This window comes from Glycine soja, chromosome 3, assembly GCF_004193775.1.
Source record: "Glycine soja cultivar W05 chromosome 3, ASM419377v2, whole genome shotgun sequence".
Classification (NCBI taxonomy): domain Eukaryota; kingdom Viridiplantae; phylum Streptophyta; class Magnoliopsida; order Fabales; family Fabaceae; genus Glycine; species Glycine soja.
In genome coordinates, this window is record NC_041004.1 from 40,951,144 (window position 1) to 40,963,633 (window position 12,490).

Genomic DNA, 12,490 nt, shown 5'->3' on the forward strand with positions numbered 1-12,490 from the left:
TCAGATAGCGCCTTATTTGATTCGGGAGTTAGATTTGGAATGATGTGTATGATGGCCGGAAAAGTTGAGATGAATGAACTAATCAAGTGTTGGGTTACAAGTATGAGATGAAGTCTTACGTCGGGTAAAAATGTAAAAGTGGAGCACCATATAAGTGAGAAAGACCTATAAATCTGAGCTTTAAGATTTTGGGTTAAAGTGTGGTGTCAAGTTCCTTTCTATGGTGACTCGTGGTCCATCGATGTAAATCTATTCGATGTTTACTCTCCTCCACATTGACATAAGGTATCATTGGATCCGAGATGTCCTCGAGGAAAAAATTGTTGTCAAGGTGTCAGTTTGTTACTACCCCCATAAAAAATTGTGAGTCAATTTTGTAAATACATCTTTATAACCCTACTATTATTTTTTTATAGTGGAAAAATCTTCATATTGAAGAATTATAATCGTGTGTTTTCATTACTACCTTTAATTACTAAGTGTCTATCTTAACTTCACAAAGCGAGAATGTTCGAGTTTCCCAACAATAACACCATGGACAAAATGGCAAAAACCGTTGAGGAACTAAAATCTGAGCTCATCATAAGAAAATCATCACGTGCTCATCAAGTTTTGGATTATGTTGGCAATATTGGTATGGAGTGTTGCAAAATGAGTGGCAGGGAAGATGAAATAATGCTCAAGCAGACGAAGAGTGAACTCAGAGACAATAATGTCAAATTTTGGAATCTCCCAGTAAATGATAATGGTGAATGTGAAACTAGTGCTCTTACAGAAGACTCGGATCCGCTGGTACTGGAAATGGATCAACTGGAAGCAGAACTTGAGTTTGATCAACTCCAAAAGCTTCTTGGGCATCCTGTAGACACTAATTTCCATGAAGAAATAAGGCCTAAATTAGACGAGATGAACTTCATGAGTATCTTCTCTTTTGTTTGTACGAGAAAATTTTCATCTTTTTTTCTTCAGTTATCGCATTTTTTAATACTATTTTGGCCTTTTCTTTTTGAGGCGTGACAATTCAATTAGTATCATCCCATATTCCTATTTATTTCTATTGTTTCCAAAGTGGGCATTCAAGTTGTTTATAACTTAATATACTTTAGTCTAAACTCAAGTTGCATGTAGAATATTCTATTTTCTTTAGATAATTGGTGGTTTGTCTTCCTAGATTTGTTTTTGTGCAGCAGAATTGATAGCAATGACTGAAGTGTAGGATAAACATGTTGATAAATATTTGTGTTTTAATTTAAAATTTATAAATATATATTAATTATATTAATTCTATTTTATAAAATAAAATATTTATTTTAGATTTTCTTAAGATTTTGTTTTAATGAGTCAATAATTTGTTAAGGTTGTTTTGATACCTCTAAGTTGTTATCTAACGACATATTTTCCAATATATATCTTTCTTCCTCTCTAGGGAGAGAATACTAACAGAGCTACCGTCTCATTCCTTTCTTTCAAAATTTTATATTTCTTCTCTTATAAAATAATTTATTTCTTGAGAGTAAGAGCATTGGTGTTCATAAGGAATCCTTTCGCTGCACACGATCGGAATCAACGGGTTGTCGTATCTTGGGAGAGGAGCGCAATCAAAGAATTTCTTACCCGTGGGAGCGTTTTCTCTCTAAGGATAGCGTTTATGCGCTTCAACCCAGGCTATATCTTTCTTTCCCTAATTTCATGTGTTGTCAATTAAATTTATTTCGTTACTGTTATTTTGTTATTTAATTCAAGACTGTGCATCTTCTTCGTATTTATTTTCTTTCTTTTATTTTATTTTCTAACAAAACAGCATGGGCACCCGTTTTAGGATATTCCACCACTAACTCCACTAATTCTGTTATTGCCCCAAAATATCTTTTTGTTATAACAAACTTCATCTCATTCGGTTGTTATTAGGATATTTTCCTTTCTGTTATGGCCATTTGGAATGTTATATATTATCTTTTGTTGAAATCATTATAAATATGACAGTGATGAAATAAGAAGGAAGGAATAATTATGAAGGTAATCATTAGTGTAGTTTAGCATAGCTAGCTTTGTCCTCTGTTTGTAACAAGAATTCTCTTATTCTTGTCTTCTCTGATCAAATTTATAAATCTGCTTACTGCCTGAATGTTGTGATCAAGTATATGACATATAGTCCCATTTGTAGCCACACCATATATCTGATTTTACTCATGATCTCAATTGCTGATAGAACAACAGAAAAACCAGATTGCGGAATTGGAATCTGAACTTAACGTGGCTCAATCTAAACTCCAAGAAAAGGAAGCTGAACTCCAGGCACTAAAGAACTGCATCACACTCCTTTCCGAACTCCCTCTATCCACAGTTTCGGGCAAGGTTCATAATGATTGCTTTGTTTGGTTGAAACTGCATCTTTATTTCATTCATTTTGCATTACTATGCTTTATTAGCAAAAAAAACTGTATCTCTAATATCGGTTATTGTTCTCAGATCATGAAACTGAGGCTCACAAGGGAACCAGCGATTGGGACTGTAACACTCTGGACTCTAAGTCACTGCTATCAGTTGGTGATGTGAAAACACCTATATATTCTGAACCTAGTGTTGATGTATATGAGCATACAAAGTACATTCACAAAATTAAATGATACATCTAACACATGCAAGTTGATAAAATTAAAATCTGATAGAACAACTGCTTATAAAGTTACTGTGTTAGATGTATCATTTAATTCTACAGGTAGCAGATCTCAAGATGACCCATATTCATATTTTTAAATTTTAATACATGCAAGTTGCAACCCATGTAGTGATGTACTTTGCAGTATGGACATGTGAATATTGTAATTGATCTTTGAGGATTTCATATTTCAACGTCTATTTTCCATAGACTGATCTCAGATTTGCTCTTGTCTCGGGGGCCATAACATAATAATGCCATTGCTTTTTGATTCACAAGCTATCTTCACGAGTCGCACAAGGAACTGAGGCTGCTGAAACTGAAATACTTTTGACTTTCTATGCTCTCTTGTTGGGAGATATAAACACTGAAATCACCAAATTGCATCCACATTTTGTGTGGTTCTGTGAACTAAATTGCATCCACATAAGAATAGGATTGTAAAGAAATTATTGACGGAATCTTGAACATAGTGTGGGTTGACTCACTATGTTGTGAGAGACAGCACGGAAAGGCGTGAGAACATGGTATTGGGGGCCAGCATGCATTAGAGGATTGCGTTTTTTTTCTCTTATAAGAAAAAATAATTCATGGCAACCCATAACCAATCACTGATGCTTGTTCAAATTTTTGCAAGCACTTTTCACCACCCCTTTTGTCCCCTTTCCTTAAATGATAAGTGGTTTTGATTAAAAAATGCCGCAGATGGCTATTCGTTGTCTTCCCAGGGCTAGCAAAACATTTGACATTCACGTTCTGATGAATGTATTTTAATCTGAAGAGGCAATGCCCGAATAGAAGCAGGACTAAAGTACGGAATAAGTATTTTTCTTAAGATGTGTTTCATGAAAAGGACATGTTTTGAACAAAAGAAAATCACGACAAACTATGGTTCCACGATGTTGGAAATGGCGTTTGAGAAGGCTTCGGCTTTCAACTTGTCAACTTCTCACTTCTAAAAACACTATTTTTTGGAGAACAAGGCCAGTTTATTTAAATTTTTTAAGAAAAAAAATATTTTTTTTTCATAAATAAATAACAGTTGCTTCTCAAAAAAGTGTTTTTTTTTAAATATTTAGAGAAACACATTAAAAAAATATACTATTTATTATATAAAAAAAAAACTTAAACAAACAACTCCATGAGTCCATAACACACTGGCATTGTTTTCTTTTGGCGTACATGGTACAACCTATAGTCCAATAGCAAACAAAATAATCACCGTGAAAAAAAATATATTTTTCTTGTTGCAAACGAATTGATATGATATTGCTACACATTTTAAAAAAAATTATTCAGGATTTTTTTAAAATTTAAGAAGGTTAATAAATAAACTAAAGTGAGGTCAATCACTCGTGCATCCAAGAGTCAATACCAAAATCAATTTATTTTGAAGAAATTCTAACTTATAAAAATATTTAGCATTTTCATGAGAAAATATCATTCCACCTTACTTGATAGTATTGATTTTCTATCAATAATTCAATATCATTCCACCATATTTCATACTATTAAAGGTTTGTGAGGGGAATAAGAAATATATATTTTCGTGAGAAAATTGTCTGTATATTATTGTAAAGAATTTTTATATGATTATTAAATATAAATTTATGATAAATAATAAATTTATTAATTTTTATAAAAATTATTTAAACACCATATTTACCCTGAATTCTAATTAATTGATAGTATAAAAATTCTTTACATTATTAATACACAAAAATTAAACTTTATTATTATTAATTAAATTTTAAAATATTCTCTTGTACTCTAATAAATTATCACACAATATATATATATATATATATATTATAAGTACTGAGTTTGGATTTTTTAAATAAAATTTAAAGTTTAAATTTTGTAAATAGAAAAAAATTATACATACAGGAATTTCACTGTGCTGCCTACTACAAAATCTTGGAAACTGGCCCTATTCATATTCATCCTATATACGGGGAGATTGACGAAGGAGGTGGGAGCACGAAACATCATGTCTATAATTTTTCTTGGATGATAATCTGATTAGTGTAGGAGCTTTCTCGTTCGTTAGGGTAAGAGAAATTAGTTCGGTAAAAAAATTAAATCAAATTAATTTTAAAGTATTTTAATCTGTTCAGGGTTATATCCAAATAATCAATTCAATTTAAAAATTGGTTTAAAATTAAATTAAAATAAATTAATTTCTAATTTATTTTAAACAAGAGTCGAATTAATTTTAAATTTATTTTTAAACTATTTTTTAAATGAAAATATATTTAAATAAAAATCAATTTAATTAATCGAGCTGATTTTATAAAAAAAATTATGGAATTTATTTTATAAAATAGTATACTCAAATTTTTAAATTAGTTAAAAAAATTAATTTGATTTAGATTCAAAGTTAGAGTACGATTCAATCCATTTTTTTCACACCCCTGTCCATGAGTAATAGCTCTCCAAAATTAAACAAGTTTAAAAAATGAAAAGCATAAGAAGCAATCCAATAATAAATTTATTTTGATTGACTGAGTGGACTGGATTGTCTGAAACACTTGCCTTGTTCCTTCTGTTTTTACTACTTTCTTTCTTTCTTATAACTTTCTAGTTTTTTTCCTGGATCCCGACTGTCCCATTGCATAATGCACGTATTTTACAAGATAATATTCATCCATCAATCTACACCTATCAAAGCAAACCGTGTGTCTCAAGTCCAGAATAGTTGCCTCGTAATCGTAATCGTAACAGGACAAATAGTAATCATAAAGAAAACAATAAACTAACTAATTAAGAGTGCTTTTTAGGGGTTAATTTAAAATGCTGAGATAAATATATCATGATTTTTTTGGTATAAAAAAGTTGTACTCAAATTATAACTTCCTTTTTTTTTGCAGAAACTAAAATTAGAATTAATGATCTAGTTTATGCTACCTAGACCTCTTACCACTATGCCACTAAGCAAACCCTAATTATTTCTTTGCTTTAAAGTTTTAAAAAATCACATAAAATTTATGCTCTGCAATCTTTTTTAGCATCTTTAATATCAGGTCATAATCGTAAGGGTAGTTTTAAAATATTTTATCATCATAAAAACGGCTTAATTAAAGTCTTACAAGGTGACTGATAACAGGTATCGTGAATATACAATATAGTATAAAAAATGTCGTATAACTAATGATTTAATTTTAGATTGATTTCTATTATCTACTTAGCTATCAAATGGGGTGGAGTAATTTCAATTTAACAAATTATCTTGAGTTATTGTGACATGCCCATAATTACGTTAGATATTCAGAAAAAGAAAGAGGAATAATTTTATTGTTTATAATGATTTTATCTAATTTGAAAATAAAAAAATCTATTAATATAAGTATATTACGAGTTAATAATAATATAATACATTATATTACTAGAAAAAACTATTTTCATTTCAATAGAAATAGGTAAATCAATATATATTTAGTTCTATGTACGTAGTATTTTTTATCACACGCCATAAACATAAATATTATACAGAATTTGAATTATGGTTCTTAATTTTTTTAATATTTAATAGATGCTAATATATGTTAATTGATATCTATATACTTATATTTATATTTATATCTATATAGATATAGATGTTTACTGACTAAAATATATTGAGCCATAATATATGTGTGCACCAAGCTAAACAAAAAAGATTATTTTGTAGAAAATAGAAACTATATATATAGTTGCATGCATGTGCTAGCTTATGAGCAACCATGAAAGGTCACTATTTTCTTGTCTCCTTACAAACTCAACTTTGAAGATTGATCCAATCTCAACTCTATTGTCTATAGGATTGCTCTCAACAAAGACATTATATTTATGTGTATTGAGAAGTTCAGTTCACAAAAGTAGAGAAAAAAATTAATCCAAACATGTTTTAAAAGTGACAATAATAATGCTTGCGTATACTCTCCTTAGTTAACACCCCCAACATCAGTTTTGTTCTCATGCAACAGACATTGGTTATGAAGTTCAGTAAAACAATTGAATTGCATAATAAAAGAAATATATTTAAGAATAAATAGTCATTTTTTTCCTAAACATGTAATTCGTTGATAAATGTATTTTTGAAAGATAAAAATATAAAATTAGTCTCTAAAAGTGTAAAAAGTACGATAAATATATTCGATCATTAACTTTTATGTCACTATTAATAAAATAGTTTACATGACATAAAAAGACAAATTTATTGAAATGAATGTCAATGTGATCATGTTGACTAAATTGAACAAAAATGCCAATAAAATATTATTTTTTGACATAAATATCAATAATTTTTTGTTAGACGAAAATGTCAATATTTTTTATTAAAGGAAATTGTCAGTATTTTTTTTACCTAAATGTTAGTACATTTCATTGGACAAAAAATGTTAATAAGTTACTATTATTGAACGAAAATGTCATTAATTTTTTATTGAACCTAAATATCAATATGTTTCTATTGGACTAATTTGATTTGATAGACCCAAAATTTCGTTTCACTTAAGGGTAAAATATAATTTTAAGATAAATTTTTATCATTTTTTATCACTACAAACATAACATTACACACAACTACTTTAAAAAATATATTGACAAACATAATTTAAAACAAATATAATAATAACGATAATATTGATTATCAATCATAATTTATCTGTCACAATAAAAATTATCCAAGATAAATATCAATCATTACAAATTTTTTCAAATTACCCTAAAAGATAAATATATCTCATATTTTATTTATTCGAATCTTAACTATTTTATTAAAGGTAATGAACAAAAGTTAACAGCCAAATATATTTTTCATATTTTTTACACTTTCGAAGACTAAATTTTGTGTTTTCATTCTTTAAAGATACATTTAATAGCGAATTACACATTTAGGGATAAAAGTGACTATTTACCCATATTTCTAGGGAGTGGGAAGATAAAAAGTTAAAAAAATATTATATAACAAATATGTCATTATATTGATAATTAGAGATGATAAAAAAATTAACAAAATATTATATGATAAATATATTTCTATATTGATAAATAAAGATTGTGGCGTAATGACAAATTCATCCTCTATATCATATAATTGCACATCTAAAGATAAAAATAACCGCTTATCTTATATTTAATTCATTTTTCGGAACACAAATGTAACACGCACGCTTTGAGGGAGATCAAAAGACAACGATTGGCTCAAATTGATGAGGAGGCCTTAAATAAGATTGGTTGTTATAGCCATATGATAATGTAATTTTGCCCATATACTGATACAAAATGTTACCATTTATGAAGTAACGTTTCAATAATATTATTATTATGTTTTTAAAGAGGAAATAAAGTTAATGACTAAAGCTATATTATAGCATAAAGAGTATGAAAACAACATTGACATAACAAATGTAAGAAAAAACTTAGATATATTTTTGTTCTTGTTTAGGATTTTTTTTTTCATTTTTGTTTATAACTTTTTTTATTTAAATTTTTATAAAATGTGTTTATTTTATTTTTCATTCTTAAAATTACAAAATAAAATTATTTTGTATCGTTTATAATATTTTTTACAGTTTAAAACAATATTTAAAATATAAAAAATAAAAAAGAGGAAGGAGAAAGAGAAGCTGAGGACCTGGAAATAATAATAATATATAAAAAAAGATCTTGACAGTAAAGCGGATTCAGCCATCCGTGCGAAGATGCAATATAATTTAAAAAGTCCACAGCAAAAAAACAAAAATGGGAAAAGCATTTTGCAGAAAGCAAAGCTGCCCCAGACACACCCCATAATCTGGTTTGCGTTTGACAACAAGTGAGTAGTAGCAGCACTCAAATTCCTTTCTTCTCCACAAACCATGAAGCTATCAGCCAAACCCATTTCGAGTCCGGGTCGCACAGACAAGTTCCCTCCCCCACTCATGAGGTTTCTCAGAAGCAATGCTGCCAGCAGAAGCACCAGAAGGTCCAAATCAAGCCCAATGTTCGTAAGGAAAAAAAACACCACCGCCATCGAAACCCAAACCCAGGAACCCTCTTCCCCCAAGGTCACGTGCATGGGCCAGGTCCGAGTCAAACAAGCCGCCACCACCACACGTGACTTAGCTCCCCCGCGCTGCCGCTGCCGCTGCTACTGCTGTTGGATCCGAAGCCCCAACAACCACCCCTGCCGCTGCAAACCCCTCTGGCCCAACTGGCCCAGCTTCTTCCGCCGAAAGCCCACCACGCTCAAACATCACTCCGAGCCCGAGCGCAATTTTCACGACCAAGAATCAGAATTACCGTTCCATGAGAGAGTGAATGTCGATAAGGATAGTGATTTTGCTTCCAATTCAAGCACGCCCCCGAGAAACGCTTTGCTTTTAACTCGCTGTAGATCCGCGCCGTACAGATCTTCCTCTTTGGCTAGTAGGTTCTGGAGTTCTCCCGTTAAGGACCAAGAAACGGAGTTTCCAATTCCGAACACGACGGAACAACAACACACTTCCGAGGAACCCCAAACGGAACCCGAATTAGGTTTTCTCAGAGAAAAAATTGCTTCACTCACCGAACCGGAAAAGGTTGAGGAAGTTGAAACAGAAACAGAGTCTGCATCATCACGTCCTACTGTACTCACTAGGTGCAAATCGGAACCGGCGAGAACCGGACACAGACTTCTTGACCCTCTGGTAAATAATACTAGGAATTTGTTGAATAAAAGAAGGTTGGAATTTGATTAATCATTAATCCATTATTTTTAATTATTATCTTATCTCCATATTTTGCTTCCTTCCTTCCTACTACTACTACTCATTTGAATATAGTCTTATTTGTTTATTTTCTTATATGTAATTATTTAATTGAATTGAATATGTTTGAGTCTTTGACACCTGGAGTGTACGCGTTAATCGGTGGGGCTCGTTGGTAACATAAAAAGGTGGTGTGAGCGTGTAGTAATTGTAAATAGAACGAAGGAAGAGGAAAGTATAGAAGTGAGTTCAGGTACTTGTTTTCGGTCCTCTCAGTAGTTAATGCATTTCTTGTCATTACATTACACAAGCCTGAAGTCTGAATTTCTTTTTTCTCTGCCAACCATGTTAAGAACCTGAACTCGCTGCTTTCTGCAATTTGCTTTCATGTGCTGCTTTTTTTGTTTCTTTCACTTATCGAACTTCGCGGAGTTCATTAATTAATCTCAAAAATAATATTAAAGAAAAGGTGAAAATGGGGTTTAGGCGTAATTTTCTTCTTAATAATTTCGCCTTTGTTTCTAAATTAATTTACGCTAATGAATGCGCAGATACTGTTTGGAGTAAGATTTTGAAGTTATTTTTTAAAGCTGCCATCAAAAACAGCATAACACTCATCCCAACGTTGTTCAATTTAATTTTAACTATTTAGATTATCGTTGGATTCTCTGACCAACTTTCCAACTGGGTGGAAAGTGCAAAGTGGAAAGTTAATTTGGATTGGAACTCTGTATCTTTACTATTTAGGACTCTGCCGTGAGCCCCATCTTGTTTCTAATATTTATTTTTAATAAGCACAGAGAACGCTAATTTATTGGATAAATAGCAGCTAGTACCAGAATTCCTTCACAAAGTATACTGCAATGAGCCTTGAAATGTGCAATGGGAGCGCACACTACCTAACTTCAACGATTGCTCATTTGTTTTAAATTGTATAAATTTGATTTAGATAGAATTAACTTTAAATTATTTAAACTCATTAGAAAATTGACATGTGCTTAACAATTAATATTGGTTATAAATATTTATTAAAACATGTATTTTTTTTAATTACTAAGCGCTAGAAATAATACTAATAAAACAACCACTACAACTCTAGTACCCATAGCTGTGTTTCCTTATTTTAATCCTGAAACAAATATCAATTTTGTTTTTGTTCTTTGGCCATAAAAAAAATACACACATGGTCTCTGCTCTGTTTGAATAAATAATTATTTAGTACATTTTTCAATACTTTTCATGTTATATATACGTAATATTGGTCATTTAACACTTATTTTTTTAGATCTGTGCATTATTATATTGAAATTCTATGATAAAACAAGTATAAATTCTCTGATAAAAAATATTTTTACTATAATCTTTGGTCTGCAACTATTATTATGACCTTTATCATTTCAAATTTGCTAAAAAAATACAGGCAAACATAGTCATAGCCACTAAACAACTTTCACACCATTCACATTTTTACACGAAAATTATATGATGGATTTTTATTTCTTAAAGAATAAATGTAATGGGGAAGAATACTTCGAAGATGGTAGTTCTAATCAGGTTTGAACACGCATCTTAGGCGTCCCAGCTCACAAATGGTTTACTAGTTACTACTTAGTTCAACCAAATTCCATAACTTGTTTGAATTGTTTCCCTCTAAAATTTCCAACTCAGATTTTAGGAGGATACTGTCACAATGGGAATGGGTTTGTTAGTCTGCTAACGGCACATGTAAACTAAAACCGTTACGAAAAATGTATTACATTTTTATTGTTCGAAGTGATTTCAATATTCATATATAGAACGAAAAGAAAATCAAAATGGATGTGTAAGGGTATTTTGAACCTAAGATTCACCTGTACAATGTACATCTTTTTTCACAAACTCAAATGCACACAGTTGTTATTTTCTGCTGGAGGCATATACTATATTCCGCGGTCCACAGAAGTAAAATGCGTATGTGACAGTGATTCAGTTACATTAAATTGTTGTCGAATTTTTCCGTTTGTTAATGGCATGTGACTCTTCAGAAGAGCATTTATAATAAGATGAAGTGACAGCAAACTTGATAATTACTAGTTGACAACGAGTGGTCCATCTTTGTCCCTGCTTCTGTTGTTACTGCATTAAAATCTCGTTCATTTCTAGTATTATGATGGCATAGTTAACGGAATATTTGAACCTAACGAAGCCTTGTTGAAATTCAAAGAAGTACTTTTAGATGAAGCAAGCAATAAATTCAAAAGTAAATTTACTGAATTGATTTATATTCTTAGCAAAACTATTTATTGGGCTAAAATTTGTGGATTTGATTATTAATCAAGTCTTGTTAACAATTGCTCTAAAGTTAACATGGCACTTGTTGACGAAAAAAAATGAAAAGCATTAATAAGAATATTGCAATTGCAAAATTCATTCTAATAACTAAAATATAATGATTTGCAAAACAATAACCATACAACTGTACCTTATCACACCCCAATAAATTTAAAAATGTAAAATCGATTATTTTTAAATTTCATAAGTTTAGATTCTCTTGTTTAAATCTAACCCCAACAGTCGATGTACTTTCTAACCTTGATTGTTTATTTTCGTTGAAGCTTGTCTGTGATGTGTTTTGTGGCCTTGATCCATATGCATGATGTTGCATTTCTTTAAGAAAAATGAATGGCTAGATGTGAAATATGTCATCATTCATGTTCCCTTCAAAGATGTAGACATTCCCTCACGTATTATTATCTTACAGAGTGTGAGAGATATGCTTCTAAGATGTTATCTTCTCCGATACAATTATGAAATTAGGATGGTTTTTCCTCTGGACGTCCAGAAATATAATGTGCAAAAATCATGATAGTATATTCTTCTCTTTAACGCGTAGGGCGAATTTTCAAAGGTAAAATGGAAAATAAGCAATCGTTAATTGATTACGCACGAGCACATAAGGGTTAAGGAACTAGAATAAAGGGTAAGAGTAACTTTACTACTAGATTTCAAATTGAAATCTTAGACTATTTTATAATAGATCATACAACATTATCTAGAATTGAAGATTTTTTAATATTTTTTTTATTTTTTATTTAATGATAAATCTTATTTTGAGATTTTAAATAATTTTTTATAATCTCAC

The 12,490-nt window shown here is 30.5% G+C and overlaps 1 protein-coding gene across 1 annotated transcript; it reads left to right on the forward strand.

The window, feature by feature from the left end:
• The first annotated feature begins 8,499 nt into the window (after positions 1–8,499).
• LOC114405282 lies at positions 8,500–9,360 on the forward strand. Its single transcript, XM_028367884.1, has one exon. The coding sequence runs from the start codon at positions 8,500–8,502 to the stop codon at positions 9,358–9,360; it is 861 nt and encodes a 286-aa protein (XP_028223685.1).
• The last annotated feature ends 3,130 nt before the right edge of the window (positions 9,361–12,490 follow it).